At 41.6% G+C, this 26,200-nt stretch overlaps 2 protein-coding genes across 6 annotated transcripts in view; one reads left to right on the plus strand and one right to left on the minus strand.

The window, feature by feature from the left end:
- Positions 1 to 18,040, minus strand: part of USO1 (USO1 vesicle transport factor) — a 91,252-nt gene extending 73,212 nt beyond the window's left edge. For all 4 annotated transcript variants that reach the window (XM_074039859.1, XM_074039858.1, XM_005555040.4 and 1 more), the window contains exon 1: positions 17,786 to 18,040. Coding sequence is in view for 2 of the 4 variants with exons in the window: in XM_005555040.4 (XP_005555097.1) it covers positions 17,786 to 17,851 (66 nt within the window). In the remaining 2 variants the exon portion in view is untranslated. The remainder of the gene's footprint in view (positions 1 to 17,785) is intronic.
- Positions 18,041 to 18,266: 226 nt separating this feature from the next.
- The window catches only part of G3BP2 (G3BP stress granule assembly factor 2), an 85,219-nt gene continuing 77,285 nt past the window's right edge, over positions 18,267 to 26,200 (plus strand). For both annotated transcript variants that reach the window (XM_074039861.1, XM_074039864.1), the window contains exon 1: positions 18,267 to 18,395. The gene's annotated coding sequence lies outside the window, so the exon portion shown is untranslated. The remainder of the gene's footprint in view (positions 18,396 to 26,200) is intronic.

Raw genomic sequence — 26,200 nt, forward strand, 5'->3', positions numbered from 1 at the left:
TTCATTAAGAAGAATATAATTATGAGCTTTCTTAGCATATAAACCTAAATCCTCCTCTATATGATATAGAGGATGTCTTAGATATTAAATGAAAGAATACATATAAAAGGCTTTATATAATACCTGGCACCTATGAATCTTCAATAAATGTTAGCAAATTTTATTATTATCAAGCTTATGATTTCTTTGTATTATTCTTCCTTGTATTACTATTTTATCCTATCAGGCTTTTGGCTATCATTTCCATCACTTATGCCTCTAATGGACCATTCAAATATTGCAGATTTAAATTTGCTACTAAGCAAGGTACTAATTAAGTTCAATAGTAATACATCTATACCCCAAAATTACTCAAGCTTGAAATCAAGATTGAGAACACGGATATGCAACTTATACTTTTGCTACCTTGAGGCCTTATTACCTCTCAACAATATTCCAGATGGTTGAAGTTTCTGAAAAAGTGATCTCTCTATAAGAAAGTGGTATGTTTGCTACTCTTCACAGACAACTGAAGCCAAATGAAAGGAAAACATATTACTTATGTTCCAAACCCTACAAAGACCTAGTCATGTTTTAGTCTATACACAAGTCTGTATTTTTCTGTTGATATTTACCAAACAAAAATTCTGTTCACAAATATGCTTAGTTTCTATTCAGAAACTGTAGATCTCAAAACTATTATTCCATTTATTTCCTACTTGAAAAACCAACTCAGTGCAGTACAATTGTGCCACATTGTCCATTCTATCCTTCTATCTTTCAGTTATTACATGTCTCTGTGCTTTAGCTGGGCACATGGCTGTCCACCTACACACTATTTTCAGGACTTCCTTGCAGCTAGGCATGGACAGAAACTGGAATACATTCTGGTCAATGAGTTGTGAGTATCTTTAAGTTCATGTCCCTAAAGGAAGCTATTTGTTCTTCATTCCTCTTTCTCCATCTCCTGGCCTAGAACTTGAAGCTGCTGGCGATTAGGCGCCTTTAACAACTCAAACTATAGCAAGGGGAAGGGAGAGGAAGATGGCAAAATAAGATTAAGAAATTTTTTTTTTTAATGAATTTAGTGTAGCCGTAAGTGTATAGTGTTTATAAAGTGTACTTTATATAATGTCCTTGGTCTTCACATTCATTCACCACTCACCTGACATCCAGAGCAACTTCCGGTCCTACAAGCTCTATTCATGATTAAGTGACCTATACAGGCATACTATTTACTATCTTTTATGCCACATTTTTACTGTACCTTTTCTATGTTTAGATGCATACATACACAAATATTTACTATTACGTTATAATTGCCTACGGTATTCATTACAGTAACGTGCTATACAGGTTTATGGCCCAGAAGCAATAGGCTACACCATACAGCTTAGGTGAGTAGTAGGCTATAATATCCAGGTTTGCTTTAAGTACACTCTAGGACGTTTGCACAACAAAACGGCCTAATGATGCATTTCTCAGAATTTAGCCCCAACACTGAGCTACCAAGAACTATCACAGTTACAGATTTTTAAAAAGAAACTCATTTGTGTAAATATATATGTTGGTAAATAAAAAAGACAACACTCTGGAAGGATGTACACCAAAGAGATTAATTCCAGTGATGTGAAGTAAGATTGTGAAGGAAGAAAGAGGCAATTTTAGACTATATACTGATTTGGATTATTTAGAACAAGCATATTTCCCTATTTGCTTCAATAAAGAGAAAAAAATTAAAGAAATTTCCATAATAGATCTTGCTTTTATTACCTACTCTAAAATACCACCTGATGGACTTACTATTCATCTGCTTTAAAATACAAGTGTTTGTTGCTATTTGCAGTAGCTATGTTTTATAAAGTTACCATGAACACTGAATTAGTGAATACTAAACCACTGCTCCTAGGCCACGTGCAGTAGCTCACATCTGTAATCTCAGAGCTTTTGGAGGCTGAAGAGGAGGATTGCTTGAGGCCAGGAATTTGTGATCAGCCTGGGCAACACAGCTAGATCCTGTCTTTATAAGAAATTTAAAAATTAATCAGGCATGGTGGCGAGTGCCTGTAGTCCTAGCTACTCAGGAGGCTGAGGCAGGAGGATCGCTTGAGCCCAGCAATTTGAGACTGCAGTGAGCCATAGATAGTCGTGCCACTGAACTCCAGACTGGGAAACAGAGTGAGACCCTGTCTCTAAAAACAAAACCCATTGCTCCTGGAGAAAATACAGGGTTAGTTTGCTGCAAGCCTCTGATCACATTTTCATCAAGTGATCAATATAAAACCTTTTATGTGTATTTCTGCTTAAAGACACCTTTTAAAAAATTTTTTTAGAGATGAGGTGTCACTATGTTGCCCAGGCTGATCTTGAACTAGTGAGCTCAAGTGGTTCTCTTGCCTCAGTCTCCCAAAGTGCTAGGATTACAGGTGTGAGCTACTTCATGTGGCCAAAGACATCTTATTTAATACACATCCTTGACCATTAATATTGATCTCATGGCCAACAGCACTATAACTCAGGCCTCAGTGATGCTTACCTAATATACATATCATCTCTGTAAGAAACATCACAGTCTTCTTGTGCTTAGGAACACTAGACAACACTACACGGGGTCTATTTTTAATAGGGAAATCCCAAACAAAACAAATCAAAGATGAGGCTGGGCGTGGTGGCTCACACCTGTAATCCCAGCACTTTGGGAAGCTGAGGTGGGTGGATCACTTGAGGTCAGGAGTTTGAGACCAGCCTGGCCAACGTGGTGAAATTCCATCTCTACTAAAAATACAAAAATTAGCCAAGTGTGGTGCAGCACAACTGTAAACCCAGCTACTCAGGAGGCTGAGGCAGAAGAATCACTTAAACTTCGGAGGCGGAGGAAGAGGTTGCAGTGAGCCGAGATCACTCCACTGCACTCCACCCTGGGTGACAGGGTCAGATTCTGTCTCAAAAAAAAAAGAAAAAATACAAAAATGCAAAAAGCGTAACACTAAACAGACCATGAAAGGACACATTTGCAGTATGAGAACTGAAACAAGAAGGCAAAGCATCACCTTCTTTGACCTTAGTTGGAGATGTTTATGTTGGGAGAATCAAATTTTTCACTGCTCCGTACCATCTACAAACAACCATAAAGTGCTCCAAGTACTGATTTGTGCGATACAAATTATTTTAGTGAGTAGGTGAATTTGCAAATAAGAAACTGACAAATAATGAGGATGGACTGTCCCTTAAATATAATCTTTTCAAGTAAAATTCATTATCTGCAAAATGGAAAGATAAAGTAAAATAAATCTAAGATTACTTAAAGCTCAAAATTTACAACACTTTAAAAAAACTTGGCCGGGCGCAGTGGCTCACGCCTGTAATCTCAGCACTTTGGGAGGTCGAGGCGGGCGGATTACGAGGTCAGGAGTTCGAGACCAGCCTGGCGAACCTGGTGAAACCCTGTCTCTACTAAAGATACAAAAAATTAGCTGGGCATGGTGGTGGGTACCTGTAATGCCAGCTACTTGGGAGGCTGAGGCAGGAGAATTGCTTGAACCTGGAAGGTAGAGATTGCTGTGAGCCCGGTTTTCGCCATTGCACACTAGCCTGGGCAATAGGGCAAGACTTCAAAAAAAAAAAACAAAAAATAAAACAAAAACAAAAACAAAACAACACTTGGCCAGTCAGGTCCGACAGAACTTAAAGGATTAAAAAAAAAAAAAAAAAATTGGCCCAGCACAGCAGCTCTCACCTACCATCCCAACACTTTGGGGAGCTAAGTCAGCAAGACTGCTTGAGCCCAGGAGTTCAAGAACAGCCTGGGCAACATGGTGAGACCTCTATCTCCATAAAAATGTTGAAAAAATCAGCCAAGCATTGTGTTGTACGCCTGTGGTCATAGCTACTCAGGAGGCTGACATGGGAGGATCACTTAAAGCCAGGAGGTTGAGGCCACTGTAACCCATGTTTATGCCACTGCACTCCAACCTGCAAGACAGACTGAGACCCTGTCTCAAAACAAACAAACAAAAAAACTTAATTTTCTTTTTTTTTTTCTTTTTTGAGATGAAGTCTCACTCTGTCGTCCAGGCTGGAGTGCAGTGGAGCCATCTTGGCTCACTGCAACTTCCGCCTCCTAGATTCCAACAATCCTCCTGCCTCAGCCTCCCAAGTAGCTGGGCTTACGTGCAGGTGCCACCACGCCCAGCTAATTTTTATATTATTAGTAGAGACAGGGTTTTACCATGTTGGCCAGGCTGGTCTTGTACTCCTGACCTCGGGTGATCCACTGGCCTTGGCCTCCTAAAGTGCTGGGCATGATTTACTGTGCCCGGCCCCTAACTTAATTTTATAGAATTAAAAACAAAATAGTGCATTAGCTGGGCACAATGACTCATGCCTGTAATCCCAGCACTCTGGGAGGCCGAGGCAGGCAGATCACGAGGTCAGGAGTTTGAGACCAGCTTGGCCAACATGGTGAAACTCTGTCTCTACTAAAAGTACAAAAATTAAAAATTAGCTGGGTATGGTGGCACATGCCCGCGATCCCAGCTACTCAGGAGGCTGAGGCAGGAGAATTGCTTGAACCTGGGAGGCGGAGGTTGCAGTGAGATCATGCCACTGCACTCCAGCCTCGGCGATAAAGCAAGATTCCGACTCAAAATAACAATAATAATAATAGTGTATTATATTTACTATATTATTTGAAAAATCTATTTGATTCATACAGCATTTAAAATATTCAGCCAGCATTTAAAAATCCAGATTTCTATGTTTTCTTTACTGTTTTTTTTTTAGAGTCAGGATCTTCTTGCTCTGCTGTACAGGCTGGAGTGCAGTGGCACTATTCATAGCTCACTGCATCCTTGAACTCCTGGGCTTAAGCAATTTTCCCACCTCAGCCTAACAAGTAGCTGGGACTACACTCATGCAACACAGAGCTCGGCCTCAAATTTATATCTTTTCTTGAAAAACATCAGTCTGACAGCTAATGGTAGCTAACACTCTTCTTTTGTACAACTGAAGAAGCCATCAATTTTAAGACCCCATCTTTTTAATGAATCACGAAGAAAAAAGACATACCCCCAATTATAATTACAAGACGTATCCTGATTTCAAAGAGGTTTAAATGCTAATGTGCATCTCAAAGTTGGTAAAATGTGGTATCTATGCCAATTACTATGTGCTAACTCTGTCCTAATTTTTTTTTACATTTTGAAATTCATTTAATCTTCACAAAAAAAGACAGGCACTATTACTATTTATATTTTAGAGATGAGGAAACAGAGGCACAGTGATTAAGTACCTTGTCCACATTTATAAAGTAAGCAGTGGGATAGCATTCAGCGAAGTAGGCTGAGTGCTTTCCCACTACATTATATTGGTTTTCTTGGCCAATATTTCATGTAGCAACAACTGGCCGGATTTGAGCACTAGCCACATCCTCAAATCAGGATATGCAGGCTCGAGTATCATCCTAAACCTCTGCCTTCTCTATGACCTGACCACATTGAAGCTCCCCAACTGGACTCCCCAATTTGTGACCCTTGTGTTAAACAACAGAATACTATATATTAACCAAAAAAAGTGGAAAAAGAAGCATATTTGAGTACAATTTAGCCCACTGTTTTATTTAGAAGGACCAGAAAGGAATGACAATAGAAAAAAGAGACAGAAGTTTGACTAATTTATATTATGCTAACTAGGTATTAGGTGCTCTGAGAAACATAATAATGATTAAGACATGGATTCTATTATCAAGAAGCCTTTACAGTCTATTAGAAGAGACTATAGTATAATTAACAAAAGTAACTGAAAATCTGATATTTTAAAGTACCTCTGTATGCTTTAACATGGAAAGATCTCCAAACACATCAATGAAAAAGGTAAGCTGGCCAGGCGCAGTGGCCCACGCCTGTAGTCCCAGCACTTTGGTAGGCTGAGGTGGGTGGATCACATGAGGTCAGGAGTTCGAGACCAGCCGGGCCAACATGGTGAAATTCCATCTCTACTAAAAATACAAGAATTAGCTGGGCCTGTAATCCCAGCTACTCGGGAGGCCAAGGCAGAGAATTGCCTGAACCAGGAGAAGGCGGTTGCAGTGAGCTGAAGTCGCGCCAGCCTGGCAACAGAGTGAGATTTCGTCTCTAAAAAAACCAAAAAGGTAAGCTGTAGAACACAATAAACAGTATACCATTTATGTAAAATATAATAAATATGCTAATACAAATATATAATTCTATATTACACAGAAGCATGATTACATATAAAGGTCTGGAAGGATTTACGCCAAACTAGTAATAGTGGTTATCTCTGGAAAGAGAACTGAAATTGGAGACAGGAGTAAAGAGAAATTAAACTTTACTCATTTTGTCTGCCATTTTGTAAAATCAAAAAATGATAACTGCTACATGATGTTCACAATTGCACTTACCAAGTGAAACATGAAAAGGACATATAATCCATTTAACAACTGGTAAATTGGGCATAATCAGAATTATAGTCAATTAAAAAAAAACATTTTCTGCTAGCCATTAGGGCTATTTATTTATATTCATTGCTACACAAAAACGGCCAAAAGAGACACAATGGAAATAGGAGTCACTAGGAAAGAAAAAATTGAGATGAGGAATGTGAAAATGAAAAACTACTGGCTGGGTACAAGGGCTCATGGCTGCAATCCCAGCACTTTGAGAGGATCACTTGAGTCCAGGAATTCAAGACCAGCCTGGGCAACATAGCAAGACCCTGTCTCTACAAGAAAATTAATCAGCCAAGCGTGGTGCCTTGTACCTGTAGTCCCAGCTACTTAGGAGGCTGAGGTGGGAAGGTTGCTTGAGTATAGGAGGTTGAGGCTGAAGTGAGCCGTGACTCACACCACTGCACTCCAGCCTGTTCAACAGAGTGAGACCCTGTTTCCAAAAAAAAGAAAAACTATCAAAAGATTAAAAAGAAGACAGCACAGAACTAGGATGGTGAAAGTACACTTAAAATTTAAAGGAGGAAGTCCTAGTCAGAGCAATCAGGCAAGAGAAAGAAAAGGCATCCGAAGAGGAAAAAATGACAAATTATCTCTTTGCTAATAATACGATTCTAAACCTAGAAACCCCAATAGATTCCACTAAAAGGCACCTAGAGCTGATAAACGACTTCAGTAATGTTTCAGGATACAAAATCAATGAACAAAAATCAGTAGCATTTCTATACATCAATAATGTTCAAGCTGAGAGCCAAATCAAGAATACAATCCCATTTACCCTAGACAGACACACAGACACACACACCAAAACCTTGGAATACATCTAACCAAGGAGGTCTCTACAAAGAGAACTATAAAACATTGCTGACAGAAATAATAGGTGATAACAAACCACTGGAAAAACATCGCATGCTCATGGATCAAAGAATCAATATTGTTAAAATGGGGCCGGGCACGGTGGCTCATGTCTGTAATCCCAGCACTTTTGGGAGGCCGAGGCGGGGGGATCACTTGAGGTAAGGGGTTTGAAACCAGCCTGGCCAACATGGTGAAACCTCGTTTCTACTAAAAATACAGGCCGGGCGCGGTGGCTCATGCCTGTAATCCCAGCACTTTGGGAGGCCGAGGCAGGCAAATCACCAGGCGAGGAGATCGAGACCATCCTGGCTAACACGGTGAAACCCCGTCTCTACTAAAAAATACAAAAAATTAGCCAGGCGTGGTGGCAGGCGCCTGTAGTCCCAGCTACTCTGGAGGCTGAGGCAGGAGAATGGCGTGAACCCGGGAGGTGGAGCTTGCAGAGAGCTGAGATCCGGCCACTGCACTCCAGCCTGGGCCACAGAGCGAGACTCCGTCTCAAAAAAACAAAACAAAACAAATACAAAAATTAGCTGGGCGCGGTGGTGGGCGCCAGTAATCCCAGTTATTTGGGAGGCTGAGGCAGGAGAATCACTTGAACCCGGGAAGCAGAGGTTGCAGTGAGCTGAGATCACGCCACCGCACTCCAGCCTAGGCAACAGAGCAAGGCTCCGATTCAAAAACAAACAAACAAACAAAGCCATACTGTCCAAAGCATCTACAGATTCAACGCTATTCCTATCAAACTACCAATGTAATTTTTCACAGAATTAGAACAAACTATTCTAAAATTCATATGGAACCAAAAGAGCCTGAACAGTCAAAGCAATCCTAAGTAAAAATAACAAAGCTGGAAAAATCACACTACTCCACTTCAAACTATACTACAAGGCTATACTAACCAAAACAGCTATTACAGACATGAAGCAATGGAACAGGATAGAGAACCCAAAACTAAAGCCACACAGCTATAACCATCTGATCTTTGACAAAACTGACAATAACAAGCATTGGAGAAAGAACTACCTATCCGATAAATGGTGCTAGGATAACTGGATAGCCTTATGCAGAAGAATGAAACTGGGCCCCTACATTTTACCATATACAAAAATTAACTCAAGGTGGATTAGAGACATAAATATAAGACGTAAAACTATAAAAAGCCGAGAAGAGGCTGGGCATGGTGGCTCATGCCTGTAATCCCAACACTTTGGGAGGTCAAGGTGGGAGGATCACGAGGTCAGGAGATTGAGACCATCCTGACCAACACGGTGAAACCCTGTCTCTACTAAAAATACAAAAGCTGGGTGTAGTGGTGTGCATCTGTAGTCCCAGCTACTTGGGAGGCTGAGGCAGGAGAATCGCTTGAATCCGGGAGGCGGAGGATGCAGTGAGCCAAGATCGCACCATTGCAGTCACTCCAGCCTGGGTGACAGGGCGAGACTCCTACCCAAAAAAAAAAAAAGAAAAAAAATCCTACAAAACCTAGGAGATATCATTCTGGACATTGGCCTTAGCAACGAATTTATGACTAAATGCCCAAAAGCAATCGCAACAAAAACAAAAATTGACAAGTGGGACCTAATTATACTAAAGAGCGTCTGCACAGCAAAAGAAACTATCAACAGAGTAAACAGACAACTTATAGTCTGGGAGAAAACATCTACAAACCATGCATCCGACAAAGGTCTAATATTCAGAATCTGTAAGGAACTTAATTCAACATGCAAAAACCAAAAACTCCATTGAAAAATAGGCAAAGGACATGAACAGACACTTCTCTTCTCCAAAGCAGACATATATGTAGGCAAGAAATATATGGGAAAATGTTCCACATCACTAATCATCTGAGAAATGCAAGTCAAAACCACAATGAGATACCATCTCCCACCAGTCAGAATGACTATTATTAAAAAGACAAAAAAAAAAAAAAAAAGAACAGATGTTGGAAAGGTTGTAGAGAAAAGGGAATGCTATATACTGTTAGTGGGAATGTAATTTTAGTTAAGTCACTGTAGAGAGCAGTTGGGAGATTTCTCAAAGAACTTAAAACAGAACTACCATTTGACCCAGTAGTCCCACTACTGCATTTTTTCACTGAATATCTGTCATGCAGCTAATACAGACTTAATTTTATTTTTTTAAATTATTCTTTTTTGAGGCAGTGTCTCACTCTGTCGCCCAGGCTGGAGTGCAGTGGCGGGATCTCGGCTCACTGCAACCTCCGCCTCCTGGGTTTAAGCTATTCTCCTGCCTCAGCCTCCCGAGTAGCTGGGACTACAGGCACCCACCACCAGGCCTGGCTAATTTTTGTATTTTTAGTAGAGACGGGGTTTCACCATATTGGCCAGGCTGGTCTCGAACTCCTGACCTTGTAATCCGCCCGCGTTGGCCTCCCAAAGTGCTGGGATTATAGGCGTGAGCCACTGGGCCCGGCCCTAATTTTATGATATAAATTTTATGATATAACCTTACCTTCATGAAGCTTAAAACATCCCTGCACCTTCCTAAAACAGAACTCCCCCAACCATGACTATTTTTTTTTTTAGATGAAGTCTCGCTCTGTTGCTAGGCTGGAGTGCAGTGGCACGATCTTGGCTCACTGCAACCTCCAATTCCCTGGTCCAAGCAATTCTCCTGCCTCAGCTTCCTGAGTAGCTGGGATTACAGGCACAGGCGCCACCATGCCCAGCTAATTTTTGTATTTTTAGTAGAGACGGGATTTCAACATGTTGGCCAGGATGGTCTCGATCTCCTGACCTTGTGATCTGCCCACCTCGGCCTGCCAAAATGCTGGGATCACAGGCTTGAGTCATTGTGTCCAGTAACTACGACTATTTATTGTAAGACTAAAATAATTCATGCTAACAGTCATTTCAATTATAATGTTTTTAATGAAATAAAGGAAAATAAAGAAAAATGAATCATTCTGTCAAAAAGCCATATGCACTTGCATGTTCACTGGAGCACTATACACAACTGCAAAGATGTGGAGTCAACCTAGATGTCCATCAATAGTGGACTGGATAAACAAAATGTAGTACATATATACTATGGAATACTATGTCACCATAAAAAAGAACAAAATCATGCCGTTTGCAGCAACATAGATGCAGCATTATCCTAAGCAAATTAATGCAGGAACAGAAAACCAAATACTGCATTTCCTCACTTACAAGTGGGAGCTAAACAATGAGTAAGCATGGACCTAAAGAAGGGAGCAGTCAACACTGGGGACAACAACGGGGAGAAGGTGGGAGAGGGGGTGAGAGTTAAGAAACTACCCATCAGGTACCATCCTCACTACCTGGGTGATGGTTATACATCAAACCTTAGCAACAGGCAATTTACCCATATAATAACCTGCGCATGTAACCTTCTAAAACTTTAAAGTTAAGGGGAAAAAGTATTGTTTAGAGAAATGTTTATTTTCATAAATAAACACATTTACTTATGAAACAATACTAATGTATGTTAATAATTTATAAAAATTTAATATAAAAGCAAAAAATTAAAGGATACTAGCGTAATACAGCTTGCAGTATTTTTTCACAATTCTTTTTATAAGTATTCAGTAACTACTTAACTGACAGGAAAAAATAAATAGGAATGGCAATTAAAATGCTAACTCTAACCAATCATTTATCCAACAAATATTTGTCAAGCACCTAATATTGATTTAATTTTATGATATCTTACCTTGATGAAGTTTAAAACATAGTTGTACCTTCCTAAAATAGAATGTCCCCAACTATGACTATTTACTATAAGACAAATAATTCATGCTAATAGTCAATTCACTTATGTTTTAAATGAAATTAAAATATTACTGTTTTAGATTACAAAAAGAGTCAAATTTTTTTGAGATGGCGTCTCACTCTACTGCCCAGGCTAGAGTGCAATGGCGCGATCTTGGCTCACTGTAACCTCCACCTCCTGGGTTCAAGTGATTCTCCTGCCTCAGCCTCCCTAGTAAGTTGGGATTACAGGCACCTACCACTATGTCCAGCTAATTTTTGTATTTTTAGCAGAGACAGGGTTTCACCATGTTGGCCAGGCTGGTCTCGACCTCCTGATCTCAGGTGATCCACCCGCCTTGGCCTACCGAAGTGCTGGGATTACAGGCGTGAGCCACCACGCCTGGCCCAGAAATTTGTTTTAAATTTAACTCTGTTACTGAGAAGGCTTTATTAAAAAAGCAAAAGTGAATCTTATCTTCATATGACCTAAATTATTATAATCTATAAAGAGATGTGGGAACTCTAAAAAATTAAACAGAAGTCTCTTTGTAGACAAATCCAATGAATCCATTTCCATTAAAATTACCTTAAGTCAGCCAAGTAATATACTGCTTCATTTATTCTCCATGCTCTCTCCAATAAATGAACTATGCTCTTCAAAAGGACATCCTTTTAAGCAAGGGGTCATAATGAAACATGTCTACCAAATAACCTATCACAAATGCTAGCATCTCAAAATCTAACATCACAGAAGTTTTCATGCAATCCCAGCACTTTGGGAAGCTGACAGGAGGATTGTTTGAGGCTAGGAGTTCAAGACCAGCCTGGGCAACATATTGTGACCTTGTCTCTTAAAAAAAAAAAAAAAAAAAAGTTTTCAAATTAATGGTGAATAACTTTTGACACAAAAAATGTTTATGGCACTTCTGCCTGAGGTATAAACATAATAAGCCTAACTTTAATATACCTATAACAGACAAAAAGCAGAGTACAAAGCAGTAATATTAATAAGTAATAAAAGGTAAATACATAAAAAGAAAGAGGAACAGTATTTGCTATCAACAAATGTATATAAGGAATTATAATATTCTTTTCTTTTTTTTTTTTTTTTTTTGAGACGGAGTCTCGGTCTGTCACCCAGGCTGGAGTGTAGTGGCCGGATCTCAGCTCACTGCAAGCTCCGCCTCCCGGGTTCACGCCATTCTCCTGCCTCAGCCTCCCGAGTAGCTGGGACTACAGGCGCCCGCCGCCTCGCCTGGCTAGTTTTTTGTATTTTTTAGTAGAGACGGGGTTTCACTGTGTTAGCCAGGATGGTCTCGATCTCCTGACCTCGTGATCCGCTGGTCTCGGCCTCCCAAAGTGCTGGGATTACAGGCTTGAGCCACCGCGCCCGGCCTATAATATTCTTTTCTAATCAGATTGAAGAGTAATGTTTTTAATGAAATAAAGGAAAATAAAGCAAAAGGCATCAGAATTATATATCCTCTCGGACGATTTTTCCCTAAGTATGCTTCTCAAAATAATAGACAACAAAGTTCCCTAGAGGAAAAAAAAAGGTGTGGTCAGATAAATTTGGCAAACACAGCTTACTTTTTATCTACATTTTAAAAATATCTGAGACAGTAACACAGTGCCTGCTTACAAAACCTTGCATAAATATTAAAGGTTTTTGCTTTGTTTTAGGTCACTGCACACACTTCTTTGCTGACAAAGTTTTTTTCATGGACATCTATTCAAATTTTTTGAAGCACACCTTGGTAACGCTAGGGCATGTAAAATTTAAATGATTCTAGCTTTTAAATCAACCCTACATAATCTACATAATTAACCTTCCAAAAAGCCTGTAGTATTCAATAGGCCCTACTTAAAAAGAGTGCTTGGATATATAAGTGACCAAAACACAAATCATCATTACAGTTCTCTCCGACATTGTTATTGCAAAACAGGCCAAGAGAGAAAACACATTCCAGTCATGACATTGACCTGGTTATTAATATAGAATACATCAACCCAAATAGGAATTTCAGACTACACATTTATAGTAACATGGTATAAAATGTGCTTGACTAAACGAAAACTATGTCTAAATTTAAGTCCACACTCTTTGATAACAATTTTTATTAAAAGAAAGGATGGCTGTGTTTATATTGTTAGCTCTCTTGCTTTCTGAGACAGCTGATGAAAGTTCGATCTGGAGAGACCCCGTAACAATGGTCTAATTCTGTATACTTTTATGGACATTAGCAACTTCCATGTCTCAGGGTCCAACCTGAGAACAGAAAATGCCTCTATGATTCATCATCAAATGTAGTTAACATTTGCTTGGAATTTTTAAGAAACTAGCTTTAAAAAAGGTACAAGATGGGAGCCGGGCGCAGTGGCTCATGCCTGTAATTCTAGCACTTTGAGAGGCCGAGGTGGGCAGACTGCCTGAGCTCAGGAGTTCAAGACCAGCTTGGGCATCACAGTGAAACCCCGTCTCTACTAAAATACAAAAAAATTAGCCAGGCGTGGTGGCGTGCGCCTGTAGTCCCAGTTACTCAGGAGACTGAGCCAGGAGAATTGCTTGAATCCAGGAGGCGAAGGTTGCAGTTAGCCGAGATTATGTCACTGCACTCCAGCCTCGGCGACAGAGTGAGACTCCGTCCCCCCACCACCCAAAAAAAGGTGCCAGATGGAAGGCAGATATAAAACTAAGCACACGTAAGCATTCAAAACCATGAAGTTCCTGGTGGTCTAGTGGTTAGGGAAAAAGAGAAAACTAAAAAACAAAAGCACGAATAGAATTTTTACTACAATAATGTTAAGTTGCACCCAGCAAACTGTGTTAAGGCTAAAGAGGCTTCAATCACCAGAAATCAGTGTCAAGTAAAAAAGAGAAATGAAAATTTAAAAGTACATGACTCTAAAACAGAAAAAGTTTAATGTGGATGAAGTTCTGGATTTAAAATATCCAGTACTTTACAGAATTGACTATCCTATGATAAAATATTTACTACTTGACAGGTTCTGAAGGACATCTTTCTTTTCGAGACAGTCTCGCTCTCTCACCCAAGCTGGAATGCAGTGGCACAATCTCAACCACCCAGTGGTTGCTCACTGCCAACCTCTGCCTCGATTCTGCCTCAGCCTCCCGAGTAGCTGGGATTACAGGCATGTGCCACCATGCCCAGCTAATTTTTGTATTTTTAGTAGAAACAGGGTTTCACTATGTTGGCCAGGCTGGTCTCAAACTCCTGACCTCAAGTGCTCCACTTGCCTTGGCCTCCCAAAGTGCTGGGATTACAGGCGTGAGCCCCCTGCCTGAAGAACACCTTAATATCAGTGCAAAGTTACTCTTAACTAAGAGTATGAAAAGCTAGATACTATACAATCGATCACATAACTCTCACACATTTAAAAGATATGTAAATTCAATAAAAAAAAAAAAAGGAAAGCAGTCGAAGCATTTAGTAAATATGAAAAATCCCTTAAGTAAAAAGCTTGACACAATGAACTTCATTTGAGAACTTCAATTTCTAGTCTTTATAAAGTATTGTTTTAGTACCTAGTAATGTGTAAATTGCTACAATTACAGATCTGTGATTTCTTTCAAATAAATCTATAATTCATTTATTTCACAAGTACTTACTGGGTATCTACTACTGTGGAAAAACAAAGATTAAAATACATTATGAACCCTGCCCTAAAGACACTTTACGAGTCTAGAAGGAATAACATATATGCACACTGTAGTTAAAATGTAAAGGTAGCTCAGAAAGGAAAAAGTATCTGAAATGTGGTGGGGGAAAGTACAGATTAGGGAAGGCACTGATGATGAATTTAAATAACAGGTCAAATTCAGACAAAGAAAAGAAGCCTTCCATTGGAAAAAGATGTTAGAAAAAACAAGAAAGATGGAAAGCCGCAATGAAAAACGTTTAATTTTGCAGAAATGGAAAAAACTACAAAATAATAAATAATAATATAGAAGCTAGGGGTTCCAAGCTCTAGTAACTCAAATATCCTGGCCAGACTAAATCACCAATTAAAACATCTAATATTGTATATACACTCCACTGATGCTCTATAAATACTTCTAAATTAGTAATCCGTGACCCCTTTTACCTGTTGTATTTCCTGGTGGAATGAAATAGTGAAACAAGTTTTATTCATACTGTACCTCAGAATAATTATTTTCAGAAGGCAAATTACTTTATTGGGGAGGTGATTAAAAAGAAAAAATAGAAGACAAATTACTTTTCCAATTTTGAATGTACATACTCAAAGTTAGGTAAGCACAAGAAAGGACCCTTTCAGTATATGCATACAACATACACAAGTGATACTCAAGCTTCATTTTGAAATAGTGATATAAAAACTATGTTGTTCCATCCACAGTGGCAAGATCAAAATGTTCTAGCTCCAACTCTTCAACACTGTGCAAGCTGCTCTAGTGCTCTGTGCCTATAAAATGAAGAGGCTCTATCTGGGACTTTCTAGCTTTAAAATCCTATACATTCTGAATTCCATTCCATCTTTTCTACAGAAGTCACTGTGACAAGGCCAATAATAACAAAAACAGGAAAGGGTATTCTTCGTTCAACCCACACATAGGAAAAATTACCCCTCATTATACATCTACTGAGTGCAGGCTCTTTCTACTTATTTCACTTAATCTTCATTAAATCCTGAAGAGCAGGCATTTTCCTCATTTTACTCAGAGGGTATTAGCTATCTCTTACATATCCAATCCAATCAGGGGGGGAAAGCCAGGATTCAAATCAAGGTCTAATTCCACAAAGCAAGCTGTAATAAACCGTATTTCATAACCTGGTGCCACAAACACAAATATCAGATAAACAAGTGGTGGCAGTGATTATGGCATGACCATGGTAATCCAGACAGAACATGATCTTCTAGTAGGGTAGGCCTTGTTACCAAGTGGGAATGGATAAGTGAAGCCAACTGTGTGCATGTGTTGTGTATGACAGTGAGAGACAGAAGAGTGATTTTCAAATGAAAGAAACAGATATACCAGCTTTCACCTTATGCTTTAAACAATTCTAATCAGACCTGTGCAGTTAATTTTTTTTTTTTGAGATGGAGTCTTTTCATGTTGCCCAGGCTAGTCTCAAACTTCTGGGCTCAAGCGATCCTCCTGTCTTAGCATCCCTTTAGTTGGGATTATAGGCCTGTGTCACTGCAACTAGCTGCAGTTAATTTTAATAATATTATATAAAGTTCTCAAAAAGTATTGAAATACAGGCATGAGCAATAAAGTGTAGGCTTTGAAGTAAGGTACCTCTTGGTTGAATCCTGGCTCTATTACTAGCAGTATGACATTGGTCAAGTTACTTCACCTCTCTTTTTTTTGGGGGGGACAGTTTCGCTCTTGTTGCCCAGGCTGGAGTGCAATGGCGCGCAACCTCCGCCTCCCGAGTTGAAGCGATTCTCCTGCCTCAGCCTCCTGAGTAGCTGGGATTACAGGCATGTGCGACTACGGCCGGCTAATTTTGTATTTTTAGTAGAGATGGGGTTTCTCCATGTTGGTCAGGCTGGTCTCGAACTCCTGACCTCAGGTGACCGCCGGCCTCAGCCTCCCAAAGTGCTAAGATTAGAGGCGTGAGCCACCACGTCCGGCCTAAGAGGTGAACTCTCTTAGCCTCATTTTTTGACTTTTAAAGTGAGAATACTCTCACCTATCTTGCAGGGTAGTTAACGATGAAAGCAGAATGTGGAATATAAAGAGCTCAGCACAGTACCTAGCACAAGGTAATAGCTTGACAAATGAAAGCTACTATATTATCCCTCAGGATCCCATTAACAAAGTTGGCCATTAAAGTGTTATACTTGGTCACTTTAATGTAGATCTAAAATTCTTCTCAAACAGTTTATTTCAAAAAGGCATACACCCTCGGTTCCATTAAACACTAATCAAACTTCAAAATAAGTATATTCTAAACCTAGAATCTAAGCAACTATTAAATACTGTTTTCAGTGGCTAACTTTTTTTTTTTTTTTTAAATAACGCTGCAAATCGTGTCATTACGAGTTCAGGCAGAAAGCGGTGGATGTGTCCCCAAAGGGGTTTGAGCGCGAAAGATCCCTACTACGTCCAAGGTAGCATTTGCCAAACGATATATATTTGGGTGAGCCCGAAAAGCGAGATCTGAACAAATAACACCAGGCAGAACGACCGCTCTTCCAGTTGATGGGACAGGAGCAGGTGGACTTGTGCTTCAAAGAATATCGTTTTATTCTTAGCCACATGCTCTCACCAACAGCTGGGTTTTAAACCTTCTCGCAGTCTTCCCCAACGCCCCAGTTTCAGACTGCAAGGGAGGGAGCAGGACTTCAGGCTCCTCTCGGCCAGTGCAGACACAGGCGAAAGGGAAGGAGGGAGGGAGGGAGGGGCCCACGGCCCCGAGGGGCGTGGGAGGCAGTTCGGGCCAGCTCGGCCCCGGAACCGTCCCTTCCCGGACGGTACCACCTGCGGACCACTCTCCTAGCCCGAGCTTCGGGGCCTACAGAGCTGTGGGGCGCGGCTGCCGTCAGTCCGGCCGAGCCGCAGCAACGGGGAGGGAGCTGGGGGCGTCAGTGAATAACTCTGGGATTTCAGGAGCGGAAGGAGGGCAAAGGGGGAGGTGGCATGTGGATCCCCCTCCATGGTGGGACGCTGGAGGTGACCTTCGGGTCTCCGAGTGCTCCGTCCCCGTCCCTGCCCGGACCCCTTCCCAAGTCCCAGACCCGCTGCTCCTCTCACCGTCTCGGCTTCTGTGTGCTGGGGTCCGGCACTCTGACCCCCCATTACCCCGCGGAGGAAATTCATCTTGCCGTTCAGCCACCAGGTTTACCGGCCCCTCCGGAAAAAAAAACGAAGACAACTTCCCCCGCCCTCCGCAGGGCCTGGCCCCCAGTCCCGCACTCTACACTCTCCTACTGCTGCCACCACCGCCTCCAACTCGGCGGCCACTCCAGCCCCCTAAGCCCGGAAACAGCCGCCACCAGCGGCCAAGATGCGCATGCGCGGGGACGTGGCATTACGTGGCGGCCCGAAGGTTGAAGGCAAAAGGGGAGCGGAGGCGAAAGGAACCTCGTAGCTAGGTTCCACCGAAGCCCCACCCACTGCGCAGGCCCCGCCTCCCGCCGCAGGGGCACGCCTCCTCCCGCCCTTCGCGGATTGATCCTGCTGGCCGCAGCCACCCACGTGGTCGAAGCCCGGCCCTGCAGGCTGGAGAGGATTTGATTAGACTACGCGTTTCGACTTGCAGGGTGTTTAATTGTTGCCAAGCGGGACTTACTGCAAGCTATCAAATCTGAGGTCTTATTTTGTTGAGTCGAAAGTGAAATTTTTCCTTCGGCCGACGTGACAGGTAAGGGTTCCTGGCCCCTGGGAGGGTTCGCTTGGTTTGACGGTTTACTAGTACCAGCGTTGTGGCTTTCTGATCCCGGTAAATTGCATTTATTTACAGGGCTTTGTTTGGTGGTAAAAAGGGTTACTAGACACCCCTCATTCCACTGCCACTGGAGGGCGCATTTCTCAGCTCTTTCTCTTCAAACCTGCTGAAAGGAATTCCTAGATCTAAACACCAGGTACACCTCTATTTTCAAGTGTCATCAGGAGGAAACCCACCAAACCCTACATTTAGCTTGCTAGAGAAATACATTGTTCTGCTGTGGCAGTTTGGCGAGTAACATAATGTTTTGTTATTAACTCTCAACCCCTGTGTTTTCAATTTTTTTTTTTAACATGAAAAAATGTCTTTCTCTAATTGATATGCCTGTTCCTTTGGCAGTGAGGTTGTCAGTACACACGCTTCTAGAATAGTCTTGTACATTTCTTGAGGCTAAAAAGCACAGGTCTAGTTAGCTAACTGACTCATGGACCTCTCCCCTTGGATTCCCCACGGGTCTCAGATTCAGCATTTAAAATTGAGCTCATCATCTACCCCTGCCTCCCGTAAAGAAAAAAGTCAATATGCTGCTTCTACTGTGTGCGTGCGTGCTCAGTAGTACCACTGTCCAAATAATTGCCTAAGCTAGACAGGAAGCTGGGAAGAATCTTAGACTCTGGCTTTCCACCCACACGTGTCCAATCAATAGTCATGTCCTATCATTTCTGTTTATAGAATATTTCTTAAATAGGTCCTCTGCTCTCCATCCTCGATGCGTGTGACATAGATTACGTTCTTCTCATCATTTCTCATTGAGATTACAGCAACAGCCTCCTAACTAGTTTGTCTGCATTCAGCTCTGGCTTCCTTCCAGTCCAATCTCCAGTCCATCCTTGGGTGAGACTAACAACAGCAAAACATCTGTTCATGTCAGTCCTCTTAAAATCTTCCAGTTCCCCATTCTTTCCAGAATAAAGTCCAAACTCCTTAGTTTGTCATACAGGCCTGTTATGATCTGGTTCCTGCCTACTTTTTCAGCTCCTGCCTCCCCCACATACTCTGGGCATTTTTCTCAGACCTGGATATGCCCTTCCCCTCCCTTCTCTTCATCAAGCAAACTCCTGCTATTCCTTAAGACTCAACTCTGGCATCATTCTTGAAAGCTTTCCCTAAAATCTAGGTACATATCTATATGTTAGCACTTTGCAGTTATTAATACTGTATATGGTGTACATTCAATAAATGCTTGCTAAACCAAACTGTTAAGGGCAGGACTATTTTATTCATTTTATATCTCTGTTGCTTACCACTGTCTCATGAAAGGTGATATTGATGGATAAATGAATAAATCATTGAAAGAATATATGAATATTACACTAAGGAGGAGGTTCCCTTTTTTTAATCTGTAAAGTGAAACTGTAGGGAACACATCATAGGCAATGTGTTTCCTAGGGCCAGGGTTTTAAGCCTGGGCAACTTGGAGAATGGTGGGGTCATACTGCCAAAAATACTGTGCACTAAGCATTGTCCTCTGCTTTAAAACTACACACTTGACATTTTACCGTAGACATTTTCCACGGGAGCATTTTGTTGCAGCCTAAAAAAAGTAGTAAATTACTCAGCATTTTTATTACTAAGAAATGGATGCAAAGAGCTTCACTTAAGCCCCTAAGCTTCACCCCTCCCTGAACCTCACTTCACCTTCTCACTGAACCTCACTCTACCCCATCATCAGGAATGAGGCTCATAGATGGAGTGGGCCACAAATGTCTATTACTCCTCTTATTTAATAATTGAAAAGAGTGCCTTGACATTTTAGCAAAGTTGTTTAAAGGCACCAGCCTTGTCAAATGTCCTGTTTTGTTTTAAACTTTGGTGAGTACAGTAGGTTACTGTACTTTAGTGAGTAAAGTAGGTTACTATACTTTAGTGAATATAGTAGTGACAGCTTACTATGAGTTTTCCCTGCATTTGACCTGTTTTCTTCCCTAACAGCATCCCCTGCACAGGAGTGATGGACAGTTGGGTGCAAAGGTGATGAAGGTGGGATCCCCGAGGCATTGTCACTAGAGAACAACCATGAGATGGACTCCTTATATCAGAGGAATAGTTACATATTAATCCACTTCTACTGATTTTGTAGAGTGAGAAAAGTCAGGGACTGTGTTATATTCCTGTTTGCACCCTTTAATCATCTAGTATAATTCCTTTAATATGGTAGATGCTCAGGAACTACCTGAGTTAATAAAGGAAGAGAAAACATGAACAAATTGTGACAGCCTGACTTGCATTGTTATACGTCTGGCTTTCATAAATCTAAGCATTCAGGATGAGAGTCTCATGAATCATTAAAATACACATAATCAAAAGTAAGAATGATTCTTCTTTTTCTAAACCAAACCTGACAATAGATCAACAAACAAAATTCATTGGTTTGAAATTCAGTTTTTCAAATCGCTTTTTTCAGTGGCCCACTATTTCTATCCTTTCTTACTTTCTAGTGGAAAACTCAGCAAAAACAACGAAATATAATTGCATAAGATTGTTTTTTAGTTGGGGTGGTAGTGAGTAGAATGTTGTCTATGCCTGCTTGGGAGGATAAATATAAATGATCATTTGTATTTGAAATAGATCATAGATAGGTTTTTATTTATTTATTATTTTGCTAGGTTATAAGCCCCTTCAGTATCGTATATAGGTTTTTAAAGACATGACTCACACCTGTAATCCCAGCACTTTGGGAGGCCAAGGTGGGAGGATCACTTAAACTCAGGAGTTCGACACCAGCCTGGGCAATGTGGCAAAATCCCGTCTCTACAAAAAATAAAATGTTAGCTGAGCATGGTGGCATGCGCCTGTATTCCCAGCCAGTAGTCCCATTTACTTGGGAGGGTGTAGGAGGATCGCTTGAGCCTGGGAGATCGAGGCTGCAGTGAGTCATGATTGTGCCACTGCACTCCAGCTGTGACGATGGAGTGAGACCCTGTCTCAAAAAAAAGACTAGTTGAGGCTGGGCGAGGTGGCTCACACCTGTAATCCCAGCACTTTGGGAGGCTGAGGCGGGAGGATCATCTGAGGTTGGGAGTTCCAGACCAGCCTGACCAACATGGAGAAACCCCGTGTCTACTAAAAATACAAAATTAGTTGGGCATGGTGGTGCTTGCCTGTAATCCCAGCTACTGGGGAGGCTGAGGCAGGAGAATTGCTTGAACCCAGGAGGTGCAGGTTTGCAGTGAGCAGAGATTGCGCCATTGCACTCCAGCCTGGGCAACAAGAGTGAAACTCCATCTCAAAAAAAAAAAAAAAAAAAGAAAAAAAAAGGCCAGGCATGGTGGCTCACGCCCACGCCTGTAATCCCAGCACTTTGGGAGGCCAAGGCGGGCGGATCACGAGGTCAGGAAATCGAGACCACCCTGGCTAACACGGTAAAACCCCATCTCTACTAAAAAAATACAAAAAATTAGCTGGGTATGGTGGTGGGCACCTGTGGTCCCAGCTACTCTGGAGGCTGAGGCGGGAGAATGGAGTGAACCCAGGAGGCGGAGCTTGCAGTGAGCCGAGATCGCGCCACTGCACTCCAGCCTGGGCGACAGAGCCCGTCTCAAAAAAAAAAAAAAAAAAAAAGACTGGTTGCTGGAAAATCAGTGTCCACAAACATTGGTGATACAATTAGGCATTATATTAATTAACCAAACAATGTATAGCAAAATTAATCGATGATTTCAATTTATAGGAAGCAGCACTGAAAATCCGTGACTAATCAGTAACCGTATCAGACACATAGTGCTTTCATTTGCCAGGTTTTGTTCAAGGTTCTTTATATAAAATAGTTTGCTTAATTCTCACAACAATCCTATAAGGTAGGTAGGTTATTAGCCTTATCTTGCAGATGGGGAAACAGGTCAAGAGAGTAACTTGACCAATATCATATAAGCTAGGAAGTGGCACGGCTGGGGCATAAATTGGCAATCTGGCTCCAAAGCTTGCGCTCTTATGTAATACATTATCCTAACTTTCTAGACACAAGACAATGATTATGCACTAAGTAGAAATGTGGCCTGCCAGTCCATACATAACCTGGCCCCTTACCTCCCTTATCTCATCTCCTTTGCTTCATTCCATCCCACTCACTCCACTCCAGCCACATCGCCTGGCTTCCTTGGTGTGAGACTTTCTCCCCTTTTTATGCCCTTTGCAATTGTTCTTTCCTGTATTTGGGATGCTTGCTTCTCCATCCACATAAAGGTAAGGATCACTCTTCACCTTCTTTAAGTCTGCTCAAATGTTACATAGATCTTTCCTGACACCCTAAGTTGCAACCTCCTCATACTCCTTTTTTCTCTGCTCTGCTTATTTTCCTTGTAGCCCTTAATGAGTCTGATACACTATTCTCCCATATACACTATGTTCCCATATTTCATGAGATCTACTATGCTATTAAGTGTACCTTAGAGAAAGAAAAAAAAAAAACTTGCCAAAACCTGAATTTCAGGCTTCAGAAAATGGGGGGAGAATGTGCATTGTAGGATTATTGAAATACAGTATATATTTTACATATTTATCTTGTTTATTGTCTGTTTCCACCCACCAGAAGACTACCCCCATCAGGGCAAAGATTTTAGTTCTTTCGTAAATTGCTTTATCCCTAGTGCTTAGCACAGCATCTAGCGCATATTAGGAAGTTGGTAACTCTTTAATGGATGAATCCCCTAATTGAGGAACTTCCTGCTATTGGCTTGTATGCCTAGGAGTAGAAATTCTGCATTGTTGCTAAACATTGCATAGTACTCAGATTTCCTCAGTAGTGTCTGAATTAGGGTCCTCAGATCCCATTAACATGCTAGTTTTAGTTTATGTCTATTTTGGCATCCTTTAATGACTAGCTTAGTAATTACCTTTTATCATATGTAAAGATAAATCTTTGTGAAAGAAAGGACTTATATTTTTAGAATCAGATCTCAGCCCATGAAGGAACCGTCTCAGTATCCCCATGGTCAACCCATCTTGCTTTCAGATGCACTACCCTAATAGAGTGGCTTTCTTTTCTCTTAGACAGGTAATACATTCATATAGTTAAAATAAAAAGTACAAAGGGGTATATAGTAAAAGTCTCCTTGCCACTCCTTGGACATCCAGGCAATCAATGTTACCAATTCTTCAAATCCTTACTGATATACAAATACATCTGTAGCCTCCTCACTTTTTTAATAACACACATAAATACAGCACATTGTATATGCTGTTCCACATCAGGCTTTTTCCGATTTAATATGTCTTGGAGATTGGTCCATATCAATATATAGAGGGCTTCCTTGTCCTTTCGTATTGTGTCTCATGAAGTGTTTTTCAATTTTTTTTTTTTTTTTGGAGACAGGCTCTCACTGTATCACCCGGGCTGGAGTGCAATGGTGCAGTCACGGCTCACCGTATCCTGGAATTCCTGGGCTCAAGAGCTCTTCCTTCCTCAGCCTCCCTTGTAGCTAGGACTACAGGTGCACACCATCATGCCTGGCTATTTTTTTTTTTTTTTTGTAGAGATGAAGTCTTCCTACATTGTCCAGACTGGTGTCAAACTCCCGGCCTTAAGCTATTCTCCCGCCTCAACCTCCCAAAATACTGGGATTGCAGGTGTGAGCCAATTGCCCCAGGCTTCAAAATATTTTTATTTTGTTATTTATTTATTTATTTATTTTGAGATGGCGCCCCGCTCTGTCACCCAGGCTGGAGTACAGTGGCACGATATCGGCTTACTGCAACCTCCACCTTCCAGGTTCAAGCAATTCTCCTGCCTCAGCCTCCCAAGTAGCTGGGAGTAGAGGCACGTGCCACCATGCCTGGCTAATTTTTTGTATTTTTAGTAGCGATGGGTTTTCACCGTGTTAGTTAGGATGGCCTCAATCTCCTGACCTCGTGATCCGCCTGCCTCAGCCTCCCAAAGTGCGTGAGCTACTACGCCCAGCCCTCAAACGTTTTTAAAAGCCTTAGGAAATCCTTGGGAGAGGAGAGTCGAAGAAAGAAGGTTCCGGTAGCTGGGCGTGGTGGCCTATCATTCCAGCTATGTGCAGGAGGCTGAGGCATGAGAATCGCTTGAAGTTGCAGTGAATCAACATTGTGCCACTGCATTCCAGCCCAGGTGACAGAGTGAGACCCTTTCTCAAAAAAAAGAAGGTTCTGGGCCCCCATCCGGCTCCATTTGATTGGTTGGTTTCATTTGTTTATACTTCCTATTTCATTTGAACAAAAAGATTCAGAGGCTAGAATGTTGGACAGCTACCTCTCTCAGGAGATGAGAAATGAGACCAGGCCAGGCACGGTAGCTACCTCTCTCAGGAGATGAGAAATGAGACCAGGCCAGGCACGGTGACTCACCCCTGTAATCCCAGCACTTTGGGAGGCCGAGGCTGGTGGATCACCTGAGGTCGGGAGTTCGAGACCAGCCTGACCAACATGGAGAAACCCCGTCTCTACTAAAAATACAAAATTAGCCAGGCGTGGTGGTGCACGCCTGTAATCCCAGTTATGAAGGAGGCTGAGGCAGGAGAACCGCTTGAACCCAGGAGGTGGAGGTTGTAATCAGCCGAGATTGTGCCATTACTTTCCAGCCCAGGCAACAAGAGCAAAACTCCGTCTCAAAAAAAAAAAAAAAAAAAAAAGAAATAAGACTAAGGTAAGGACTTAGAATGGTTGAGGTGTCTCACATACTATAGAGCTCAGAGTTCCTGCTTTATTATTTTTTAAAGGAATGGTAATTGTAGCCTCCTGTGGTTGTTTTTGGGATTTTATTAGATAATATCTGTAACATTTGCCGGGCGCCGTGGCTCAAGCCTGTAATCCCAGCACTTTGGGAGGCTGAGACGGGCGGATCACGAGGTCAGGAGATCGAGACCATCCTGGCTAACATGGTGAAACCCCGTCTCTACTAAAAAAATACAAAAAACTAGCCGGGCGTGGTGGCGGGTGCCTGTAGTCCCAGCTACTCGGGAGGCTGAGGCGGGAGAATGGCGTGAACCCGGGAGGCGGAGCTTGCAGTGAGCTGAGATCAGGCCACTGCACTCCAGCCTGGGCGACAGAGCGAGACTCCGTCTCAAAAAATAAAAAATAAAAAAATTGAAAAAAGATAATATCTGTAACATTTATATTACTTAGTACTTGAAACATAGTAAGTACTCAATAATGATTACAGTAGAGACCCTGATCGTCTTTGGTATTATCAATTGCTTAACAACTGAACATTTAAAGATACTACCCTGTAAGTCTTCAACTCCAACCCTACTAGCTCATGTTACTGAAAAGTCTTTTACTTCGTATGAGGCTTAATCTGGGGTATCAAGCCAATTTCCCCGTGATCTGGGTTTCCACTATTTCTGGACTCTGCTCTCCTTATTGTTTTTGGTTTTTTTTTCTCTGGCTCCATGAGGGGCAAGATGGCTGCCAGGACCTATAGTCCTTGTATCCTAGGCCCAAGTTCATCAAAGAAGACTCCCAACCTCTCTCCTAAGAGTCCCAGCAAAAGTCTCCTTGTGATTCATTGAACCTGATTGGGTCGCATGCCTAATGTGAGCCAATTCCTGTAGTTTAAGGTTTGAGATGTTCTGATTGGCCTTGAGTCACATTCCCACCTCTAAAGCAAGGAGTAGAAGTCTTCATCTCATCTTAAAGCATATGGCATAAGAGCTGGGGAACAGGGACATTCACGTTTCTCCTAGGAAATCTGGAATAGTATGCCAGGAGAATGTTCATCAGGATAAGAAAAACAATACATGCTCACTGTATCCCCTAACGTA

The sequence above is a fragment of the Macaca fascicularis genome, chromosome 5 (assembly GCF_037993035.2).
Source record: "Macaca fascicularis isolate 582-1 chromosome 5, T2T-MFA8v1.1".
NCBI lineage: Eukaryota > Metazoa > Chordata > Mammalia > Primates > Cercopithecidae > Macaca > Macaca fascicularis.